The sequence below is a fragment of the Folsomia candida genome, unplaced genomic scaffold (genome assembly GCF_002217175.1).
Source record: "Folsomia candida strain VU population unplaced genomic scaffold, ASM221717v1 Fcan01_Sc027, whole genome shotgun sequence".
Classification (NCBI taxonomy): Eukaryota; Metazoa; Arthropoda; class Collembola; order Entomobryomorpha; family Isotomidae; genus Folsomia; species Folsomia candida.
Window position 1 is genome coordinate 1,419,530 of NW_019091219.1, and position 25,201 is coordinate 1,444,730.

Consider the following 25,201-nt stretch of genomic DNA (forward strand, 5'->3'; position numbering starts at 1 on the left):
GGGTTGTAGAATTTCTTTTTAAAAACAACATAGAGAGCATAGGCCTATTGTGCCGGTATTTGGATCGGAATCAGAGCTCCACGGCAGTGAAATATCGGCGGCAGACGATATTTTTACCCCTAATTCTCAGTCCATAATTGTAGCAAATATATTTATTCAGTTTTGTGATATGAAATATTAAACAGTTACTCAAATTTTGAACGGATCATTTTTAATTTGTTCAGTAATCAAAATGACCAGCCCCATATTTTCGAACTGGTGACAATTGGAGAATTTTGCTGCGTGACGGGATTTTAAAAACATTTCTCGACCAAAACCGTTCGCATTTTCGAATCTTGGCGCAGCTTCAAAAATTACGAAGTTGAATTTTTCAGGCTACCTAGTAGTCGCTAAAGTTCTGTTATACGAGCAACTCACTGTATTGAACCCAGTTTATCGAATTTCGAAAAATTAATGACATCCCTGAAAAGCCAATGCAATTCTGTATAAGAAACACTATTAGCTTTTTAAAATGTCAATCTTATAAGGCTAGACGAGCCGGGAGTCTTCGTGTTCACCACTCGATCGAAGTACGCACCCGTTTCAGGGGAGATTGGTCTCATATCCTGACGACACAATTTTTTATGGATTCAAAACTTGTGTAGGGTTTAGCACATGTATCCAGCTAAAGTTTAAAAAATATGTCATAGTCCCGCAGGTTTAGGTTCGGCTACAATGAATTTTTTTCTTGATCTGAATTGGAGTCAAGAATTTAGGATTTTAACCACCTAATTAATATCTTGACCTCATGAACGGGACCTGATGAATGCTTGAATGTTAGCTCGCTATTTTTGCATAGGTACTGGTTCAGTGGTTCCACATTTCGCTCGAGAACTTGAAAAAATAATTTCTAACACGCAATTCCGGCCCTTTACTAAGAAAAATCACTTTTTCGACCCAATCCAATTTAAGTCCAATAAAAAAATCATAAAAGCAGGATGGTGGTTCCTATCAAAATTTTTGAAAATTTTATGAATAGCCTAGACCGGTGGGGTGCAAATACGGTATTTTTTCTATTTTATTTGCCCTCATCCATAAAGGTGGGCTCATTTTTTTAAAATATCGATTTCCATTTTACAAGCGCCTACCGCATGATCAGCGGCCGGGTTCTGATGGGTCTGTTTTTACTTGGCGTGTAGCTAGGAAATGTTTCTCCTCAGGTCTTGAAGACATAAGTCTAAGGTTTAGTTGAAGGGCCCGGGACATTGTTTTACTTAACCCGTTCATTTGGGGGGAAATTTTCTTAGGGTCCGGCATGAATTTGGACGAATTAAGGTTTTCTGCACCTTCATGATTTTTTGTGACCTTTTTGACCATTGCCTTCAACTCTTGTTTCACTCATGAACACAGCCAGTGTCCATGGATCATGTTATGGAACGCTCCACCATCTAGCGAACAGTTCTGATTTTGATTGAGCAATTGAAAAATGACGAATTTTGTTGTTTACTAAAATTTTTTTGAAAAATTGCAACACGCTGTCACTTTGGCACCTTGGGTCACAAAAGTTTTAGAAACATGATTTCTGACGGACAATTGCATGGTGATTTCAATAAAAAATAGTACCACTTTCTAAAAAATTGTTTTGCCTGCTTAATTTACCCGGGAAATCTTATAACAGAACTTTTGTGAGTTCAACTTTACCTCGAGAGTAAAATTTTCAAAATTACACAAGCCGTCGAAATCGAGGGTACAAACACTACCTGTTTGGTTTATACCTAGTACTCGCAAAAGTTCTGTTATAAGATTTCCCGGGTTTCCCCAATTTTTGAACAAAATTTTAGCACCTACAATACCCGGACAAAACCTTTCTGTCTGCGTTTTCAATGGGAAAACCCGGCATTTTTCCTTACCCTGACTTGGACTAAATACTTTTAAAATTTCAACCAAATCGGGGTGTTACACTTGATACCACAATTCGCCCTTGTAATTATACTTCATTTTACCCCTCACGCTGCAAAAACCCATAGTGATACGCATACATATTTTGACAAATTTTTACCTGGCGCGATTTTAAATATAGTTCTCCTCCTATCTCCACAGCGACACTGTAACGACGGACGTTTGCATATTACACCTAACGGAACCCCTTCAACTGAACAACTTTTTCCGAACGATTCCAGCATGCCGGGCTGAACCCTCGGTTGGGACGATATGCACGGCCACGGGATGGGGCGACACGTGCAAAAATGAACCCAGTAATGACACAAAAGCTCAGCATGACCATAGTTTCCCGCCCCGTTTGTGCTACATCATGGGGTCCTGTGACACAAGACATTATCTGTGCGGGAGGAATTCTTGGGAGAGATATTTGTAAGTATATTGATATAGACATACCTGTTCAAAAAATTTAGTCAATCGGATTTTTGTATTGAGGATTTTCATTCACATTCAGTCCTTTTCTATCAACTCATTTCATTTCATTTCTTACTTCGGCCCATGTATTAAGCACAAGGTGACAATGAGGGGACTGACAAATTCTTCATTCATAATCATTCATTTATGTAAAATGACGAAATCGTGCATTCGTTTCCGACCGGAAGACATATGTATGTGACTCTACCGGAACAGGAATTACCGTTCAGTAATGTTGTGGTAATGAAAAATTTACCACTCAAGAACACTTTAGTACCAATCTGGTAGTAAATTATTACCAAATCAATACTAGTACGGAGTATGTATTTCTGCGACTGTACCAGATTTTTAGCAGCATACTTTGCTGCAGAAAAATGTAGTAATGATAATTTCCCTAATGATATCGCAAAATTTCATCAGGTAACGGAGATTCCGGGGGACCACTGGTTTGTGGGAGTGGATCTTTCAGATGCCTCGCTGGTGCAGTTTCGTTCGGAGGAGAGCCCTGTGCCATAGAAAAACCAGCCGGGTTCGCAAATGTGGCCTGGCTGTACAACTTTTTTATGGAAGATAAATAAATAATGCACAATTAAAATTATCGGGTTAGTAAGTGCGGAAAGTTTGATAATTTAATAATTTAATAATGTCATTAAATAATTCAACAAACTTTTGTATAACAGTTATTGCAATAAGTATTTATCCAACTATTTAATTAAAGTTAAAATCTAAAAATACAACGTTCTCCGGATCGTAATCGTTTAACCAGACTTTCACTAATTCTCCCTGTGATGAATGCAGTAGTGGCTGTAATATTTATTACTATTAGGGGTAACTTTCTATGTATTTCATACATAGTCATTCTTAATTTTGTAGCAAATTGATACGTGTGTATTTATTATCTCTGTTGGTTCTAATTTGGGGTAACGTTAGATAAATTAAAACTCGCTTGTGCATAACAGAATTTACTTTAGCAAGTAGACTTTTGGACCTATGGTAAGGGTGGACCGTGATCATTTCTGTATGTAAGGTCGGACGCGAAAGAAACGCGACCTACGTGACCAGCGTTGCAGTTATTTGTTCCTTCCGAGAATTTACCTTTTCAAAACTAATATGCATACATCTTTCCCTTCGCTTTTTCATTAACACTGTTGAAAAAAACAAAAAACAAATTTCCCATCTTGTAAAATGTCTTGATAATGAATGGCAGATTGCATTCGAAATATTGACAAAATAAAACAAAACTTTTTCTTCGACTTTTCCACTAAACTCCGTATAATCCAAATATTAAACACAGTTGATGTATGTATTTACATTGCATGCTTTGGTGAGTTAGAGCGAATGAGAGTTTGAGACCGCTGCATTCACTGTAACAGTGAGATGATCAAGTTTCTCATATCTCTTCGTCCCATCCATCATAAACCATACGTAACAATACTTATGCATTTCATACAAGTTGGCTCGTGCAATTTTCTTTTACATGCCTTGTCTCAATTTCCTCACATATTATGCATCATATTTATATACATGTTTCTAACCATTCACATCTTAAACACACGGGAAACCCGCATTTTCATATCACATGACTTAATCCATTCCCCAATAAAACTAACCCACCCAAATCCTACAAGACACAAGAAGAGAAATATTTAGGACATACTTTACTGACTGTAATGGAACTGGGCGACTCTTCTAGCGTAATTCTCCTATCCTCACTTCCAATTAGCTTTGCCCGCAGCTTTTCATACATTTTGTACTGAATTGTACGCGTGTTGTACAAAAGCGATATTTCGCTTTCCAAGTTAATCCATTTCCCATAAAGTCCAGTTTCTTCGAGGTGTTTCATTGCGAGGTGGAGTTTTGGCGTGAAAAAGTTGCTGCGCCCGATTGCCAGGAGCATGAGTACGAACGGGGTGTCTCTCCGGATCCTGGATACATACCGTTTACCAAAAAGTTTCACAATTTCTCCGACTTGCTCCACCGTATCGGAACGACCTAACAAAACGTTTGTTTCTGATGTGGATAAACTTTCTGAGAAGTTGTTAACCGGGATTGGTTCAGATTCCGATACGTATTTGGCCAGGTTATCCCGAAAATTTTGAAGGTTTACAAAGGTCGCTTTTTCCCCTAATCTTTAAATCAATGGAGAACTGTAGTTACTAGAAACTACTTCTGGAATGATTTGATCCAACAAGACCGAACGACTAATGCTTGCACTACCAGTTTCCGTGTAATCTGCGCATGTCCATACGGTCATGCCTGATGCGATGGCTCCAAGTAAAGTTTCCGGAAGTTTTGGCAAACCCGGAACTGTGAGGGAGGAATAGATCTCTCCCCCATAAATGTTTGACATTAGGATGAAACAACCAAATAACCAGGCCAACAGGACAGGGATTTTGACCCTGTTTCGACCAATTATTCGATGAATACCTCCCTCCGTTTGATTTAAAAGAAGACACGTAACCAGGAACAGATTAAACCCAATAGTTTTTTGTAAACCCTTTTTCTCATATGCACCAATTGTTAGAAAACCTGTTATAACCGTGCAACAAGATACTATCAGAATCCAAGTGATACCCTCGAACGGAGTGAAGTACGCCGTAAATGCGCTCATCGGTTTGGGAATATCGGTAAAAAAGACAAAATTGAAGAACTCAAACTTCATTTTATAAATTAGATACCCTTTCCGTAAGCATTGTTCCGTAAGTTCGGGTGAAAGTGTACAATCGTAATATATTTTCGTTAGGACCACCTCATGGCTTTTAATCGAATCATAAAGCTCATTTCGGCCCGTTAAGTTGTATTTTTCAAGAATGGCAAAACTCGCACAGAGAACACTTCCTTGAAACGTGGCGACGTTTAATCGATACGAAGCTGATGCCGAGTTTTCAAACCCTCCCGGCTTTTTATCGCCATCGTACCAAGAACCGGAAAATATTGTGGATTGCATGATGCTATTTGTGAAATCCCAAATATGGTGCAGAGACGGTATATTTGCCGTAGCGGAAATTTCTATTGGAGTCGTTGATCCACAAATTATGCAAGGAATATAGAGAATATTACGTCGTTCTGTGGTCCAAAGCACTAATTTTGAAGTACTTTCGATGTTATGGTAACCGCGAAAAATTTTAGCATTTCGTGGATTTTGGACCCAAAATCCATTCTGGAGTTAAGAAAAGTCCAAAATGGCGTAAGAAATATAAGTTCATAAGCATTCCTGAAGTGTGCCGTTTCAGACTGAGGTAAGTAAATACGATTGTAAGCCTTGGACGGGAAGATAAAGTCGTTCTTTCCTTGAACGCTTCGATATGTTCGAGACCATCCGTGTAGCCCAATATGTAACTGATAATCAGTGGACTGTTCGGAGTAAGGACATTAATGCAACCCTCGCTCATTTTCTATTTATAGATTTTATAGCGAATGCATGCAACTTTTAGCATGCAAATTTTATGCATGCATTTTTTGCATGCAAACTTTTTTTGCATGGAGTTTTGCGATGCTGGGGGCTGACCCCCCCAAGGGTTACCGATAACCCCAGCGCAGTGACCGCGGCGCCGTGACCTTTGACCTGTCAAGCGTATTTATTATAATATGAGCGTTACATGGTGAGTATGTATGTCAAGATGAAAAAACCACACATTGATATTTAACTACAATGATGAAATGTGCATAATAATGTTAAGTTTCACAGTTTAATAGCTTAATTAAATGTACATGGCTTGCAAAAGCTGGCCAACTTCATTTGACATTCCAAGCGAATTACGCCCAGTTTTATTCTAAAGAAATTTACTTTAAGATATTTATTATTCCACATACAATGAATTGATTATTGCTTAGTTTTATTGATACACACAAAGTGACAATGAATTTGCTTATATTAATTTGTGTTGTGCTGCAGACCGTAAATTCGTATGCGGAATGTTATCGTCATGATAGTTGTGTGCAATGCATTCAAATTGTGGGTTGCGTTTACGGAGTAACAAGTTCAAGTGCTCGGAAATGTTTTCATCGTGACGAGATTCCGGTTGGAATTTTGGCAACCTTTCGAAATCCGACTGCATGTAAAAGAATTTACAGGTTTGGTACGTTCATTTTCATGTTTTCACTTTATACTGAGAACAAAGTGTTTCTTTACTGAATAAATAAGTTGTTTTTTAATTTTTAGCAACCACCCAGACGAGTGCATTTGATAACCATTCTAAAAGTGGAAACAATATCATTGTTAAAGAAGAGATAATGCACAATGTTTTAACAGGTATGCACTGCCATTTTTCGCAATTTATTCCATTATTTTAACATTTTGACATTTTTAGGGCGGGTTTCAACCTCCACCACAACTGAAAATCAATTGTATACTTCAACATTACCTACTTTCACGACTTTGCCAACGACCAAAATAGTGACGACCAATTTTTATTTGCCGGAAACCTTACATCCCACACAACCAAGTGTTGATCACGAGCAAGACAATTCAGAGACCACAACGGAGACAATAATAAACACTGCTGTCGCCGGTATTGTACACATTTTTTTTGTTACGTAATCTCGGTTTTTCATTCATAAATAAAACCATCACAGAAAAACTGGCAATCGAGACTACAATCCTACCAATGGTGGAATCAACTACGCATTTCTCTGAGCTAATTCATAGTTAAAACCAACCATAGTTAAAAAAATAACACGTAAAGTTTATTAAAATTTTATTTATAGAAACCAATAATACTGCGAATTGGAATAATGGTTCCAACCATAGTGGAAGTTTCAACTCTTCCGTCCCGACAACTACCAATTTAACGATTTCGGTATTTATTAGTGTTTATATGCAACCAATCCCAATACCGTCTAAAGCCACGAGAACAAATTCGTATGCAATTCTTATTGTGTCACTTCTTAGACTTTTCCAGTTGTAGCAGCAAGAAAACGGAAAATGTGGAGCACCTATGACAAAATTGGATTATATGCATGCAGAATTACTAAATTACTTAAGAAGAATAATTTCTTTCATGATCGAGATCTTTCTACTATTAATAATATCATATCGAGGAAATTTGATTATGTATTATGTGATTCGTTACTCAGCGGAAAGCCAATATTTTATGCCAAAAACATTTAAATATATGCAACAAGTTAATTAAGCAAATGCATTTGCAGAGTGTTGGATTTAGAGGAAGTTCTAGCAATAAATAATTATGATAATTTTATTACAATAAATGCATGAAATTTTTTCGATTTATTTTTTTATTTGCTCATTTCCATCAAATCATTTGTTTTTATTTTCAATCATCAACTTAAAATGATTAGAAATCACTACTAAAATCACTACTAAATTCTACATGTATATATGAACTCTACAAATGACTCATTTCGATAAAATCACTACTAAATTACTACTTTTTTTATTTTTCGTTCGTTTACTGGCGGGGGCGTTTGTGGGGGGGGGGATGCTTGGACTGCTGCTTGGACTGCGGCTTCCTGTGCCTCCTTTATTGCTTCAGACACAACTGACGAGGTCAGAGGCTGAACCGTCAGCATCTCATTCGGCGCTGAAGACAGTTGTTTTACACACGTTGTTAGAAAGAGAGTATCCTAAAAAAAATAAGCATGCTTTGCAACAAAATCGTAATTATAAGTACGAAAAAAAATTGGAATCCGCATTGGAGCGTCCAGACGGGTCGACGATAGAGTCGAGTCTGGATATTAATTCTTCAACGACGGACGTGAAATTCTTGATGTCTGCTTCGGCAGACATCTGTAAAATTATTAAATAAATTATTGTTTCATATTATTTCATACTACTGATATATGTATTAGTAAAATTTCTCATGGGTAACATGTCTATTTCGCGAGTGCACGTGATAGCAAGAATTAAAATATTCGTGATTTCCTATAAACGGCGGAATATATATATTCCAACATGTTTTGAGTTTTTTGGAGTAAAACTCGAAAAATTCACTGTTTTAACATAGGTCGGTATAGGGAAAATTCTCGAAATTTGTGAAGATAAATATCCATAAAAATCAACTTTTCACCATCTAGTTTTCTAAAAAAGAAATACTCTTATTTTTGAGAAATTCTTATGCCAGGATAATTTATGAGGTACATACATATGTGTATTTTGTCCTTCATTGAAAATAATATGATACCCACATGGGTTTACAACGCCACCAGGTAGATAAAACTATTACACAAATATGTGCATTTCGTCCTCAACAAAAATAAAATACTACACACATGTATGTACTTCGTCCTTAAGAAGTTAATGTAATTAAAAATACATGTAAATTAATATACACACGTACCCTTTCAGATGTCGTAAGGTTAGGATCCCGGACATCAGAATTAACCGCTTGTCCTTCAGTTGCCGGAGACTGCATGATAATCTCAATCTGATGCGGTGGGGGTGGTGCATCCTCAATCTTCTCTAGTCGCACCTGATGTAACTCCCTATTGTAAACTATGAGGGAATGTTGACCGGTTGTATTAGTCAACATTATCGCCAGATCATTTACTGGGATGATGATACGTTCGGCTTCCATCTGTTTTCCAGGATGGAAATTATGATTAAACATTAATGACTAAAAACCAACATTGCAGATATGGCCCGAGCCAGATGTAGAATTTTTACAATTTTACATGGGATTCTTTCATGAGAAACCATTTGTAGCGTCAATGAGCTTTGTATTGAAATTTAAACAGACCAACAGACAGACACGACGGTTCCATAAGCTCCGACTCGGGGAAATAATAATATATATCACAGAAATTTGCTTACCACTTCAACTGATTCTGTTCCCATATCCAAAGGACACATGATTTGATGGGTTATTTGAACACAATGAACTTATTCTGATCAAATTGAAAGTGATCTGAATTGCGACTGGCGATGACATTATATTTGTGGAGCCTTTTATCAACTTAGCAATGCAATGAAAGTAAGGAACAGATACATACATGCCCAAAAAGCATTTACAATTTTTTTTATTTAAATTTCGGTTTCCTACTAACTGCTAACAAATAGATAACTATATTTATAACATTAGCAAGTATTACCTAAAATCCAGACTAATAAATTACTTTTTAATAAAAATACGTAACCGAATTGCTAAATATTTAAATTGCTAAAGTTTACAAGGATAGTCAATGAAAAACATGTAATGTGTATATGCGTACACAAGTTTATTCTCTTACAATTTTACATTTAAATTAAAGTTAATTTAGATCTCATCAAGTATAAACAAATCCATACACAAATGTGAGTGTATAACTACTTTATATGTCAGACTAATAAATATCTATTTAATAAAAATATCAACTACGTTTCTTAAATTCCTTAATCGCTTTCTTCACCATTTGGCTTCGTGTCAAAATAGACTTGATATTCTTTCAGTGTTGCTAAAAATTCCTTGCACAATCCGCATCTCAGAGTTAAACTCCGTCCACATCCAGCAGACGATTGATTTTGTTTTGGCATAATCAACCGTAAACTTCTTACTCCTTCTAATGTAATAAATTGTCTTATACCAATATAGCCGGAGGGGATATAGTCCGTATGAGATTTATCCCAAAACTCGGGTTGGCGATAGTCTGTAATTTTGCCAAAAGGAGATTTTTTTAACTTTAGAGGGATTTCTGTCTGTTTCAGCGATTTAAATTCGTCATACTGCCTTTGAATAATTTTAATTAAATGAGGCAATTCCATTCCACTGACTTTCATAAATGTCGGGGTTATTTCGGGATTCATATTATTATCATTGTCTTTGCAGAAATGCACGTACCATATATAATTAAATTTATTAAAATATGGTCTCACTTTTATATCTCCAATAATCTTTGCATTGACATAGAACGATAATGTTCTGTAATCTTCATCGTATTCAGATGAAATATAGGATTTTTTCTTCTGCTCACTCGTGCGCTGTTTCTTTACAGATTTTGCAATATCGTTAAAAGTGATACGCTTTGTAACTACCTCCTCTTCATCCGTACTCTCATCGGATGAAATAATTACTCTTCGTTTGAGCTGTTTTCTTGCCAACTTTTTATCAATTACTCCTGGAGAATGTGTAACTTCACTTTCCTCTTCCTCAGGATTCTGCTCAGGAATTTCTTCACTATTCTCCACTTCACTAAAAGCTTGAGAATCTTGCATTTTGCTTTTAAAATTTACAATTTTATTTTTCAAATATTGTGTAAGGTCGATCTCCTGCTTCAAAATTGGTTGCCCTTTATTCTTTTTTATCATTGCACTGAATGCCAATTCTCGCCTTATATATCCAGTTTTCCTGGATTTTATACACTGGACACACCCCTTTAAATTATTTATGTTAAACCAAGTTTGCGAATGTTATTTTTAGATTCAAATCTTTCTCTGCTCACATCCTCAGACAAATTTATTTGGGTGTGGTTTATGTAAGCATGGGTGATAGAGTTTTTATACATGAAAAACGTCACATTCCAGACAAATTAATTTGGGTGTGATTCACGTAAGCAGACGTGATAGTATTTTTATACATGAACAACGTCACATTCCCAGACAAATTTATTTGGGTGTGGTTTACGTAAGAAAAGATGCTATTTTTATGCTATTCTGTTCCGCAGTTCCCATTGTGGTTTATATAATCAGACTTGCTACTTTTAGATAAGAATTAGAAACAAAACATGCACATACAAATCTAGTTGAGTGTGATACACTACACTGCATTATTTTCGTACGCATTGGCCCAATATAAAGTGACTCGATAAAAAGTGAAAGTGCAATCATGGCCAGTTTGTTGCGTCATACAATTTGTCCCTCTGAAATCCTACAGCAATATTCAATTTCTCAGCTCCAGCAATTTTTTAAGAATAAGCAATCCGAGCAATTTGTATTTGAAAAAGTTCATCCCGATTTTACTCCGAATGAGGAGCAACAACAAGTTTTAAAATATATTGATGTATCACTGTCAAATAATGTTTTAATTAGGACATACCTTACAGGATTAAGTGGCAGTGGAAAAACTGAGACAATCAAAAGCATAGGCAAAATATTCAGAAATCATAATATCACCCCCTTATTCTGCTCAGCGTTTGGCAAAATATCATCCGAGATTGGCGGACAAACAATACATTCACTCCTTCCAATCGGTTATTATAAAAATTCCAATTATGCAAAACTTGCAAAGAAAATTAAGAGAACTCCACAGCTTTATTTCGAATAGCAATGCCATCAATAGCTATTAATAAACAAGTTCATGATGGGTTTCCAAAATATGACCTATTTAAAAACCCGGTGACTAATGAATGCCCACCCGAAAGCGAGTATCAAATGGCTGGGGCAGTTTTTTGGAATTTTAAAATGAAAGATGCGACGGAGCTACTTAACTACGGACTCAAAACACAGGTACTTTTAACGGCTGATATATTTCTTGACTTCAACAAAATGGCAATGAAACATTTCAAGCTGTAGGTATTTCATAGTTACTCCTTAAGTGGCTACTCATTCGATGGTTGCTTTTTTGACACAAAGGCATCATATCAATATATCAAGGACCCAGAAATAATAACTTATTTAAAAAACAATGCAATACGGGGTGGACCAACCGAATCGGTCACGCGAAAAGTCATAGCCAATAGTGAACGCTTAAACAATTTTAATCCCTTCAAGCCAAGGAGTAATATTTTAATTATTGACGAAAATTCTCAGTACCCCTCAAAAATGAAAAGCAAAGTAGCTGTTCGCTCTTATTCTTTTCTTTCACCAGATGATTTATCAAAATTTGATTTAATGACTGATTGTAATGGCGAGTGGAACTATATAGTGACGGTGCAAATTTCCCATCCAGAATATCTCCACGTACTCCAGAGTCCAATGCCTCCTTGCCCTTACCAAAGAGAACTCAAATATGCCGATTTATCCACGACTCAGCAACTGTATTCTACTGGTTTAAACGGCGAAGATCAGGCATCATTATTTGGGAAAAAATTAGTTGCCGACCTGTATGATAAAACTTACACTTGCTGCTTGGAAGCAGTCCAATACTTTCTCGAATCTGGATTAAGGGTTACAAATCTCAGCAAGTGTTTAAAATTCCGACAAGCTGCTATTCTGGAGCCATTTGTGGACAAGTTATCTGAACTCCGAAAAAAGCTGTTCTCGAGGGGGATGAAATTGGGAGCCTATTATTTAAAGGAATAATCAATAGAGTTTTTGGCGTTTGCCTGTCCTCAGCTGAAGATTATGTGGATTTTGAGGTGTGTGTTACATCAGGAGACATGATTAAACTATTGTCTAAACACACATTTGAAGACTTTACAATTTTGAACGGACTGGAGGGGGTATGTCTTTTCAGAATGAAACGTAATACGGCAATGTACAAATACCCAATGATTATGTCAATTCATTTGACTCTGGACCGTGCGAAACTAAGTCTTTATAAAATATGGGATTTGATCAGATCTGAATTTGGAATTGAAAATACTAAATTATCATTCTACGACACGGATTGGCTTTTGTGTTCACATTATGGACCCAAAAAATCAATTTTACAAAATATTAAGTAGAATGGAAGAACACTTGGATTTATCATCACTGCCAAACTGGCATCCTCTGTACAGTGATCGTAATGCATCCGTAGGAGGAAAATGGAAAATTGTGACACTGGATGCTATTAGTGTGATTTCGCTTCGAGTTAAATGTTATTCAATTCGGTTGGGAAGGTGTGCCTTTTGCTCAGCAGTGTTTGATCCGCGATGTAAATGCAATTTGGTGAAGAAAGCTAGTGGGATACCACGTTCAACAATTATAAATAAACTTGATCATCAAATGTACGAAGATGCACTAGTCAGGGAGGGCGCCTTAACTCTTCAATCATATGCAGTCGAATCAAAAAACCATAACCTTAGCGTTGTCAGTCGCGAGTACAAGTTTCATTCATTAAACCCGCGTCGATACCTTTTGCCAAATATGATAGACACCTACGCATTTGGGGATGCAAGAATATCTACTACTGAGAACCCCCTTCAATCGATGACTCCGATTATGTAATAATTTGTGAACAAGCAAAGCTTTATTAGTAAGGAAATTAACGTTTACGATCCATTACGCGGCTAAAGTCTGTCGAGGTCACAGTAATAAGTGGTTACCCTTTCAAAGCTCAACTTCTGAAAAACAATGCAAGATTTTACAAAAGTTAGCTTGGAGTTACCCTGGCCATTTATTATATTAATCTGTGGGAAAACCGGAAGTGGTAAGACCGAACGAGTCATAAGTTGGATCCGTAACCGTGATAAATTATTTGATCAACGGTTTGATAAAATTTTATACGTATACAATCAACCTCAACAAAAGTTGACTGACATTTCTCGTGAGGTTCCAATGCTGGAATTATGTAATGATATTTACAAAGTAGAAAGCAAACTGGATCCAAAGAAAAGAAATTGGGTTATATATGATGATTTTTTAACTTCTATGGAAGAAGATAGGAAAACTAATTTGTTTATCAGGCATTTTGTCACGGTCAAAGCTCACCACTTAAATTGTTGCACGACCATTTTGATCCAAAACTACACTCCAAACAATTTCAAATCTGTAATTCTAAATCTTACGCATTTAATAATATATCGAAACCTGAGAGATGTTCGTCCAATAAATAACATTAGTTCTCAAGTTTTTGGAAATTCAATAAAATATGACCACACAGAGACCGTTGGATCAGGAAGAGCATTAAATTCTCAATCGTGCAAGAATTGGGTATCTTTTAGTGACAAATTCAAATGGAAGAAACCAGGAAACAAATTATAAAAACATATTTCTCTCCAAAATCACCAGCCGGCTATAATTCTGTAACGGCATTTCTCCGAAATTCAAAGTATAAAAACAAATGGGTGGTCAATGATGTTTTAAATTCTTTAAAAACCTATTCAATACACAAAGGGATACGAAAAAACTTCCCGACTCGAAAAGTAATGGTCAATTCTATTGACCAGTATTGGACGTGGGATTTAGCCGTTTTACCAAACTTTAGAAGTAATTCTTTCTTCAAGTATTCTTTCTTCAAGTCAAAATCATCAACAATTGTTAAAAACTAAAAGATTCAGCTATCCTTACTTTCACAATGAAGTAAACACTTTTCAAATTGCGACAGGAAGCTTAACCATTGTGTCAGAAGCTTTATTTGCAGGAACATTACCAAACTTTCTAGTATTTGGCTTGGTTCCAGCTAAACAATTCGCTGGAGATCCAAAATCTAGCCCATTTTGGTTCTCAAGTCACAAATTAAAGAATGCAACGCTCACTTGCGATGGAGATAATATATCATTCAAACAAATTGAACTAGACGAGAATAACAATAACTACTTAAGGGCTTACACATCTTTGATTTCTGTACTGCCCTATAACAATGATCTGAGTTATGGTTTAAATAAAAGGAATTATACAAAGGGACGTTTTCTAATTGCACTTGACTTGTCCGCGACTCACGAAACTGACCGTTTCCGACCTGTTAAACATGGAATGTTAGGAGTGGAATGAAGAAATGGAATGAAGCTTGAACTGAAATTTAAGGAAAACACCACAGAAAGTCTAATTTGTATTTGCCTTGGGCAATTTGAACGAATTTTTCAGATTGGAAAGGACAACACGGTTTATACGGACCCATCTCAAATGTGAACATGGATTCAGAAGCGTTGTTAAAAAACTTTCATTCTGAAATTAGTTCTATTAAAATTGGTCACTATGTAGCATTTTTTATTCAAGATAATGGTGGAGAAATGTGGGATTCATATGGTAATAATATTCACAAATTTAATTCAAATCCACCTTTTAAAATTGTTAAATATAATAGTAAAACCATACAATGTAGTAATTCAGTAGTTTGTTCATATCATTGTTTATTTTATCTGTACCATAGGTCAAGAGGAATGACAATGTCTAATATACAAAGAAAATTTAGTAGCAACTGTAAAAATAATGATTTTATTGTATACAATTTTTTTAAGCAGTTTAAATTATGCAAATGTTCAAATGGGGTAAAGAAATGTTGTTCTAGAATATCATTAAATCGTTATTAATTTCATGTATACCTTTAGTTAACAAAATTGAATAAAAGATTATTAAACCACCCCAAACAAAGAAAAGTTGTTTGTTACTTTCATTTTCATTCTGGCACCAAAACTATCGGCATTGATCATCTGTCTTTCGAGTTCACATCATCTCTCTCTCCCGTTTTCAGTCATGGATTGTTCCATATTTTTTAATAATTGTGTTGGGTGCGTAGTTGCATTATGTTTTTATATCATAGATTATGATACAAAATCAACATCGTGTAGTGATTCTCCTCCCAACGACGACAAATATACGGTTATTGGCTTTGGCAACTGGAGAATGTGTCCAAAACCAGAGGTTTCTCCAACCAATTCCCCAGTTGATATCTTTTGGAATGTTTATGGTATATTTTTTAAATACACTAATCATCATCATTTTTTAAAATTATACCCCGTATTACTAGGCTTTATTGCAATATGTGTACTCCAGTCATATCCAACATACATGGTTTGCCGACGAGTATGGACTTTTTGCTTTAAAAAAATTGTGTCAATGGAGACGAGATGGGCATGGGAAGCAATGTAGGTTTTTTGAATTGCATAATATTACATACATATATATATATACATATAATACATTATTATTCATAGGTGTACAGATGCGCAACGTCAACCTTACCCTATAAATGTATTTGAGCACTGTCGGTTAGTATGGTGGTAGGCGCGTATGCTACGTCACGCATTTATAGGCCAGGTCACACCCACAAATAGTCCTGGAGCCGCTCATGCAGTCACCCCCACAGAAACTACACCTCCCCCTTCGCCCACCCCTTCTGCATCCTCCACCATTCAACCGTCATCGTCACCAACAAATTCCACTGCATCAACTTTTTTTGACGACAAGTCATCAGTTTTTAGCTTAAAACTAAAATTTAATGAAAGATCGTCATCTTGCCCACCTCGTGTATCAGTTCGGCGTGTAAAACCACACCCCAATGTAAAATTATTCACCAATATCAACTAATATGTGCATTTCCGATTTTTATATTGTCTCATTCATGGTCAATTTTGTCATATATAAATAAAAGCTCATGTATTTTGCTAATTATCATGCGTTATGCATCTCATTTTTACCTGCACCAGTTTCACCTGACCATCATTTCATAAGTACTGTGCACATTAACTCTTACTCTGTTCATAAAAATTTAATAAACAACATGTGTTTCGAATTTTCGAACAATTGCTCTGCTTGTTTAGCAAAAGACTGCATTTTTGTAGTTTTTGATACTGGTAAGATTTTTTGCATTGTTATATTTCATATTATTAATAACCATATGTAATTACATATTAACAAATACATATGTAACTACATACATAAATATTTATTCATTTAAGTATAGAATTGTATTCGCAAAGAATTAAAAGTGCAGATATTATTATGTCGTATGCAGAATATATTATGTATTTACATATGTACATATCATATTTTTTAATGCAGGTGCCAATTTATGCACTAAAATGAGGGATGATCTCGTGGGAGTTGAACTCGTGAAAGGTGGGGAGCGGCTCTGTATTGAACCGCCCACTACGTCCCAGAGTCCACCCACAATCATTGTCGATCGATCCTGGGGTCCTTCAGATTACGGTACGTAATTAGAAAGCCAGAAAAAGTCAATATTTTTTACATTATGATGATTTTCTTGCAGGCTTCTTTCTTACTTTGTTGGTTGGAATTGTGCTCTTTTTGCGATGTGTAATTCACAACCGGCAAAAAATTCGTCAATGGTGGATCGACCACACCCAGCAGGCGGAACCACGCCCAAATATGTGGGGATTCAGCCTCCCCCAACGTCGTCATCGTTCAAATGATGTCGAAATGCATGGAGAATTTTCCACACCACCAACATCCATGTAGTGCTTGCTCCATATAATTTACATAAATTATATAGTTTGCTGTGGTTTATTTTTTCATATATATTTAGGGTGTTTTTCACATCATAAATGTGCACTAAAATGTGCACTTGTGTCAATAAAAGTTGATTAATTTATATATGTACATGTATTTCTGGTATTTTTTTTATGGGTCAAAGGTCACGGCGCCGCGGTCACTGCGCTGGGGTTATCTGCAACCCCTGGGGGGGTCAGCCCCCAGCATCGCAAAACTCCATGCAAAAAAAGTTTGCATGCAAAAAATGCATGCATAAAATTTGCATGCTAAAAGTTGCATGCATTCGCTATAAAATCTATAAATAGAAAATGAGCGAGGGTTGCATTAATGTCCTTACTGTTCGGGTTATATGAAAGTATTTGGTTGAGTTTGAGGTATTTCGAAGTGTTGTCTTTCTTCTTGAATATGTCGTTTGTGAAGGAAAAGTTAAGATCGTAAGAGTCAAATAGGTTACGTGCTTCCCACCAACTTTCAATGATTATGCTATTAGACGGAAAATGCTCTGCTAAACCGAGGTAGGCGCAGTACGGTAGTAAAAACTTTAGGAATATTAGTAAAATACGCATCTTTTCTATAATGTCATTAAATGCCACACCCATCAAGTACTGATGTTACAGTAGAATTATTGTCTGTAAACAGTTTTCTTTACCCTGCAAACAGTATATTTTTTTTACAAAATAATATAAATCTACATAAATGAGATAATTTGCGCGGTGGTATGAAAACTTCAGACTTGCCTCGTAAGTATTTGAAGTTCTGAAATCTTAGAATGATTCTGCGAAGATAAAATAGTGCTAAATAACATCCCGATGCACGTTTCCAGTTACTCGAAAGGATTTCCAATTTCTGGCCTGTTGAATTGAATAGCTGCACTTGTATAAAAATTAGCTGATGATATTTTAGTTCAAAACTGCGGAGAAATATTTTCTTCTTTCTTGATACCACAAGGTTGGATTGTAATCATTCTTGTTTTTTTGTAGAAATCGACTTCTTCTTCAGTGAAAATGAGAATATCGAATAAGTTGCACACTACAAATAATGTATTTATTTGTTTGCATAAGCTGGGCTGAAACTTAATAACTTCGTGGAAACAATCTCATTAAGTCCTCGATTTCTGCGAAAATATTAGAATTTAGATTGTAGTTCCTTCCTCGAAATTACGTGGTCACGTCATCAGCGAATTCATGTTTAAGTAGACCAAGTGTCCTAAAAGTATTTACGCAATCATGTACATATTTGTATTTATGTACACACTGTGTTCATGTTAGTTCGAATTTCATGTAAGTATTTAATACATAGTTAGATGGACATTCTAAAATCTTAATCTCAGCCACTTGGCCTGTGGATACCTAGCATACATAAGAATGCATGCTACAAAATATATGAGGTCGGACCACTTACACTTCACCCTTTTTGTGACGGTAGGAGCTACCATCTCAATACCAAAATATACTAGTGATGGAACCTTCTTCATGCTACATCGGGATTGTGTAGCGAGTTCTATCAAAAAATAAATCCAAAATTAGGAATTACGTGACGCTTATCACGTATATTCCGTTGAATTGCCCCCTTGAGGAAAAATATTGGCGCAAATTTCAATTTTTTAGTAAATTTTTTGATGCAACTCATTCCACAATCCTAGTATAGCTTAAAAAAAGGTTCTGTTGTCGGTTATGTCAATTCAACACCAATATATTTATGTGCATTTCATGTTGCGGATTCCACCACTAGGTGACAAATTATTTCTGGATTGTGACGAACAACAGCTTTTAGTAACAAAATTTTATTCTATGTATATTCAATAATAATACATACGAACTCTCTCCCATTTGGTTCGCAATCGTACTCTTCTCAAGCCACGCGGCTTTCGATCCACAGCCTCTTTTCACTCATTGACACACATCAGACATTTAGACGACGCTAGCTGTTTTTTGGACTTCCAATAACGCCTCGATACAAATTTTCTGCGAATTTTGCCAACTAGTAGACTGAAATAAGACCGACATTCTACCATAAATCCTAAAATAGTTACACTGATCAAACCGCCCACGAGAATAAACAACGTTGGCAATGCTCCACTCCAGGTAGCAATATTCGTAGGCGCAAGATCGTCAGCCCTCTCAGGTACAAGGGCAGCTGTCCGGTTAGCATTTTGTCTCCTGATTTCCTTATTTTCAACATGTGTCCAAATTCCCGCCTTAATTATACTCTTAAAGTCTTTGACAACTTTAGATCTCCAAGGATATTGGAAAACTAAACCTCTCGGGAAATTTTGTATAATCTGATCACTGATGAAAAAAGTTTTCAGGAGATATTTTCTAGAAAGAAATTCATGTTCCATTTTAATATTGGGCGACGTCCCTACGAACACCGTCTTCCCACACTGTACCACATCCCGCTCAACTTGTCGCTGATGTTCAACCCGTGTAAAGTTCAAATACGTAAATCCTCGGGGGAAGAAAGCATGGTTTGACACGAAGTGGTTCAAATCCCTAAATCCCGGGGTATTCTGTAATGGATGAGTGAGAAAATCGTCTGCTAATTGGAATAAGACAACTAAATATTCCGGTAAACGATGTTGGATACCGGATAGTAATCGATAGCAATTGTCTGAAGCTTTGGTGTCATTTACTTCCGCCAATTCAGTGGTGGAAACATTCACAAATTTAGTAATATTAAATAACTTGTTGTAAAACGAGACAAACTTCATTCCTTCCCAACGTCTGATTGGAATTCTCCTCTATTTAAAACTATCGAATATAGGGGCCACCTATTATTTGCGATTTGTTCGAACTGGTTTCCGCAGCTTAACTGGTCAAAATTTTCAGGGTGAAAAACCTTCCGCGGCGCATTTAATTCTCCGATCATAATCCCGTTATAAGAATTGGTCAAGGTTACCGACACAAGGCTCCAAACTCCTAGCGAGATTCGAAAGAATGTCGCCTTCTCAATGGAATCAGGCATAAAGCCAGACTCGTCAAAGAGCGACGCTAACAGGAACACCCACGGGGAAAAGGATTGTTTCTGCTTGGCATGCAACAAGTGCAGAACGATGGTAGTTACTATGCCGATTGTCGCTGTGGATATAGCCAATACGAGCCAGTACTCGGGCTGAAAGGGGGTAAAATAAAAGTCGAACGAAATATAGGATTCGGTGTAACATGTCAAAAACTGGTATCCCTCGTTTTCTGTGATAATTAGCGTAATAGGGACCTTTTCGGTGGGTAATCTTGTCGAACTGAATTGCTCGATTCTTCTATTCAGGCCACAGTAAGCTGATTTGTGAGACTTCTGTTACCCCGCAAAAATAGGTTTAAAGTTAATTTGTTAAATGCTTTGTTGCTTGAGCACCACAACTCCGTTGGCAATGCCAATTTTCCAACGGCAGAAAGATAACTTTGACCAATTAGGTGAATAGCTGGAAGGCATCTCGTGGTTCCAGTAAATTTCTGTAAAACTTCGGTGCCTGATACAAAACAAATCTCAACAAAGTTTTGACTGGACGGTGCAAATAGTATGAACAGATTATAGGAATATTTTGTAATTAATGAATGAATCGGTAAATCTTTCACCAACTCGGACCTTGGTTTCGTTGTAATAAGTGTAATTTCTCCGTTTGTGTTAACACTAGCACGGCTAGGGAAAAAGGTCGAAAAGTTTTCATAATAATGGGAATATGTTGAGGCAACATTAGTCCAATACTTCAGACGGTTCTTGATTGATTTGAAACACTTTTTGCCGATGTCGGCGTCAAAAATTAAACTTAATTGGCATGGTGATACGCGGGAGGAGATAATATTCAAGGGTAAGATCTTCTTCAATTGATACACCCGCATACACTTGACGGTTTCGTAGGGCGGCATAAATACAGTTTTGTATATCACGGTCCAATCTCGGGTGGCCATTTGGATATTGAAATTCCCAGAATGTATTATTTGTACGTCACAGTTGCGTAGATTCTGCAGCAGATCACTGAAACTAAATGGTTCCACGAGATTAATAGTGTAAATATTTCTGGCGACGAAAATGCTCAAACATAAAGCCGAAAGAGTAAGATTCTTTGGACGCATCTTAATCTGTTTACTTTAACTAATTATTAATTTTGGAGATCAGGTAAGGTGTTAATGAAGGTGTTGAAATATATAATTTTACTACATCTCCAAAATTTTGAGAATCTAGTCTATGCATTTTGATGTTATCTTCTCTAAAAGAGTCAATCAACGATACTCTTCACTATTTCATACTACATTTACCCAGTAAATAGTTAAATATACTTTATTTAAATATTATGTTTATTTTTCTCAGAAGGAGAACAAATTTCGATTTTGGCTACAAACCCGGAACGAAGCTTCACAAATTCTTCACCTCTCACAAGGATAAAAACCCCCCGATAACCTGTGGCATATACAAAATCCCATGTCATAATTGTGAAGCTACATATGTTGGTCAAACCGGAAGAGATCTAAAAACAAGAGTCAATGAACATAAACGAGACCTTAGAAAAATGTCAGAATCTTCGGCTGTAGCACAACATATTTCTCAATATTCATCGCATCAAATTGATTTTGACTCTGCAGTACTGATTCAAACAGAACAAAAATACTTCTCAAGAATATTCAAAGAAGGTCTCTACATCAATGCCGAGAAAACAGCAATGAATCAAAAAGAAGGAATGAGAATCAACCCGATTTGGACATCCGCATTATTACATTTACTGTAACGTAACAACCGGTCTCCATTGTTAGTCGTAATTGTGATCTTCATGATTTGTGCATTCTCATAATATCGGTGTATCTTAAATTACATTTTTACCATCTCCCCTGATGAAGACAAAAGTTTCTTGTCGAAATGTTATGTTTATATCCTTTATTTACTCTACGGAGGAAAACATATACATACTATACAGAATTTTGAATAGGTAGAAACCCGAGAATCCACGGGCACCTCGGAAGTATACCCTGCGAGTTGAGTAATACTTTAACCACCCGAAAATATCTTTCTGTGGTCTCGGTTTGGTTTAATTGGTTGCATTAAAATTGAAAATATTGGCCAAAAAATCAGAGTCATTAAGGTTTTCAATGATTTTCCTGTTTGGTTTATTTTTTACAAGAATTTCAATCCTTTAGATACATATCGGTGTATGAATTTTATAGACACTTGAAAATATTTATTAAACAGTCGTGAACGTATTCATGTAAGGATAGGTTATCTCTCTTTCTTTCTCTCCTTCTAAAACCCTTGACGCGTGGTTTTGTAACAAAGATAATAATTCTAAGTAATTTTTGCACGATATCGTCCAAACATGCGACATTGTCAAATCACCTTGAAATCTCTTTAAAATGGATTATGATTATACGAAGTAAGTAAATGACGCGAAAACATTTCATCAACTAATGACTTTAATCAACCTCCGAGACACATTACGCCACAAAACTTTAAGCTTTACCTCTCAACAAAAATACTAGTATTAAAATAATTAGTTTTCAATAAAATTGGAATCTTTGACTCTTTTCCAAACAAGATTCGCCAAGTGTACCAGTAATTAGCGGAAAGCGTAATGTTAAGTGAAAAAATTAAGAGATGCACTACACAAATTAGCAACAAGTTTTTGTCAAGTCAAGCCAAGTTGAAAATGCCACAGATATCATTGGATTACAAATTGATTTTAAGGCATTCATGAAAAATGGTGGCATCTCACCATCTTCTGTTGATAAGCAACGTCCGTACATGGACACCTTGGGTTCGGATAAGTTTATAAAGGTTCAACTTTTTTTCATAACCTGTAAGGGTGAAAGGCACGCTGGCTAATTTCGACGAGTTTTTTAAAGCCTTTAATCGTCCAGTTGGGTCAAATGAAGTAGAATCCTGGAAGCAGTGTGGATTTTTTGATATCTAATCTACTTAACTTAAAACAGGCAAGTGAGTCGCTGCTGGGTCGGTAACACAGTTGTTATATTAAGTTATTATTATATTAAGTTGGGTACCCGCTTTCCGATAAAGTGTAAATTGATTTGTAAAATTCTAGATCAATCATGCTTTGACTCGGAAATGTTAAAAATAATATGTTCTTACATACATTAAGTGATTAAAGTAAAAACGCCGTCAAAGGTAGATATTTGACCACCAGGCTGCCGCCGTCTAGAAATCCTCAATTTCACACCGCCGAATGGTATCCACCGTCGACATTGAGCTCTTATTGGGAACGTCCATATATTACGCCATCATTTTAATAGGTGAGGGTCTAGGTGTTCATATCTTTCCCGTGTTAAAATTCCCTATCCCTTAATGTAAATATGCGTTAGGTGGTTTGGTGCTATAATCGAGAAGTTTTTATGACGCGATACAAGGATGGTCCCATACGTATTGATTTGTAAGCCACCTAGTCTTGCGAACTCACTATGGGAAAAAAATAATACGGAAATAACTAAATCCCTCTGTGCCGCCATATTTTAATAGTCATATTTTTTTGAAGCATTTTTTGAAGCACTGGTGATAAATCCCTTAAAAATACAACTAACGAAATCCGTTTACTCAAACAAGGGCTTCAGGTAGTAAAAAATGTAACCCTTTTTCCTACACTGCAGCGACCTTCTTCCGTAACCATTTCAGCCTTCTCTTAATTGAAAAATTTTGCACCCTTGGTATCTTTACACAAATACATATTTATTAATTAACCAAGTATACCCTCTCCCGTTGCGAACCTACAATGCAACCTTTTTTCAAGCTAATTAAACCGAGATTGTGTATCAAGCAAATCAAACCAAAAATTATTCTTTCCATTCGGCGGAAATATACGTGTCATGTGACTTGTCATTTTTGGCTTTTTAATATAACTCGCTATACAATCTCGGTGTAGCTTAAAAAAGGTTCCATTGTAAGTCAAGAAATTTCCATCGTCCAATTCCAAATATAGAAAGGTTTTCCTGCAAAATCCTCACATGGAAAACAGCACTCTACCAGACGGCACCCGACTACCCGAGCACAGCACACTTCGCCACAAACACTTAACCTGGACCAGGAGCTCATTAATCTGCAAAACCTGGTATTATTGATACACATTTGGTATAGAAATTATCATTTCTATGACAATTATACAAATAAATACCTAGAAATCCTTACAATTTTTCAGAAACTACATATATCTACAAATAATGGCGAAATGTCTCATCCAGAACCATCCGTTCGTAGTAATTTTGGGCGTTATACTGTTTGCCTTGTACTGTCGAACTGCCGTAGCTCAAGGTCTGTCGTGCATTTTATCTATTTTGTATAAAAGATAAAATTATCATGTTTCCTATTGTAAGAAATTCGACTGGTATATAAATTTACTGATTTATATATCTCCTAATTTTATAGAGGAAGGCCAACTTTGCAAAATTTTAGGGGTTGACACACCCCTAACGATGTGCATGGAAACGGCAAGATGCGATATTGTACCTGTTTTTCTGGGAACATGTTCGTCTGGACTGAAATGTTGCCTCGTCCCTGCGAAGGAAGCTCCCGTGGAAAATTTCAATAAAACCGAAATTAATCTTTGAACATTATTAAGATTTACTATTTTCCTGTAAATTGTAAATAAATCATGAACTTATGATTGATTGAAATTGAATTTCGATAAGTGCATGTACCAGGTGTTTTTTATTTCGTTGTTATCTAATTACAAATGCAGTAATCCAGCCTTGATTCTGGACACCGCTGGAATGCGAATTAGTGCATGTTTTCCTATAATTAATTAAATAATGTTCTTAACCTTGCCGTATATTTTTTAATCGTTTCAAATGATTTTGTTAAACGTTGGTATGGAATTCTTCACGGATTCTAAGGATTTTTTATGGCTGCTAAGGA

At 36.1% G+C, this 25,201-nt stretch overlaps 2 protein-coding genes and 2 long non-coding RNA genes across 5 annotated transcripts; 3 read left to right on the forward strand and 1 right to left on the reverse strand.

The window, feature by feature from the left end:
• Positions 1-5,927: 5,927 nt before the first annotated feature.
• On the forward strand, positions 5,928-7,043 carry LOC118438843. The gene is made up of 4 exons (XM_035859627.1): positions 5,928-6,470; positions 6,554-6,643; positions 6,702-6,902; positions 6,967-7,043. The coding sequence occupies exons 1-4, from the start codon at positions 6,251-6,253 to the stop codon at positions 7,041-7,043; spliced, it is 588 nt and encodes a 195-aa protein (XP_035715520.1). The 5' UTR covers positions 5,928-6,250.
• A 54-nt stretch (positions 7,044-7,097) lies between these two features.
• Positions 7,098-7,621, forward strand: LOC118438861. The gene is made up of 2 exons (XR_004837095.1): positions 7,098-7,190; positions 7,283-7,621. It is a non-coding gene; the product is annotated as an uncharacterized LOC118438861 (long non-coding RNA).
• Positions 7,622-7,636: 15 nt separating this feature from the next.
• LOC118438860 lies at positions 7,637-9,275 on the reverse strand. 2 transcript variants are annotated; one of them, XM_035859660.1, is made up of 3 exons: positions 9,161-9,275; positions 8,688-8,924; positions 7,637-8,137 (listed from the first exon to the last, which is right to left on the reverse strand). In XM_035859660.1, exons 1-3 carry the CDS (start codon positions 9,197-9,199, stop codon positions 8,012-8,014), a joined length of 402 nt encoding a protein of 133 aa, XP_035715553.1. In that variant the 5' UTR covers positions 9,200-9,275; the 3' UTR covers positions 7,637-8,011. The 2 variants fall into 2 exon arrangements, with proteins under 2 accessions (XP_035715553.1, XP_035715552.1); XM_035859659.1 differs by having other exon boundaries at positions 7,638-7,974.
• Positions 9,276-24,289: 15,014 nt separating this feature from the next.
• On the forward strand, positions 24,290-24,897 carry LOC118438884. The gene is made up of 3 exons (XR_004837107.1): positions 24,290-24,398; positions 24,486-24,598; positions 24,713-24,897. It is a non-coding gene; the product is annotated as an uncharacterized LOC118438884 (long non-coding RNA).
• Positions 24,898-25,201: the final 304 nt, after the last annotated feature.

Coding starts and splice junctions, on each gene's coding strand:
- LOC118438843 (XM_035859627.1), top strand. CDS start 6,251: ATGAATTTGCTTATATTAATTTGTGTTGTGCTGCAGACCGTAAATTCG. Junction 6,471..6,553: donor TAAAAGAATTTACAGGTTTG/GTACGTTCATTT, acceptor TTTAATTTTTAG/CAACCACCCAGACGAGTGCA. Junction 6,903..6,966: donor AATAAACACTGCTGTCGCCG/GTATTGTACACA, acceptor AAACCATCACAG/AAAAACTGGCAATCGAGACT.
- LOC118438860 (XM_035859659.1), bottom strand. CDS start 9,199: ATGTGTCCTTTGGATATGGGAACAGAATCAGTTGAAGTG. Junction 8,925..9,160: donor GAACAGAATCAGTTGAAGTG/GTAAGCAAATTT, acceptor CCTGGAAAACAG/ATGGAAGCCGAACGTATCAT. Junction 7,975..8,687: donor ACCTTACGACATCTGAAAGG/GTACGTGTGTAT, acceptor TATTTTTTTTAG/GATACTCTCTTTCTAACAAC.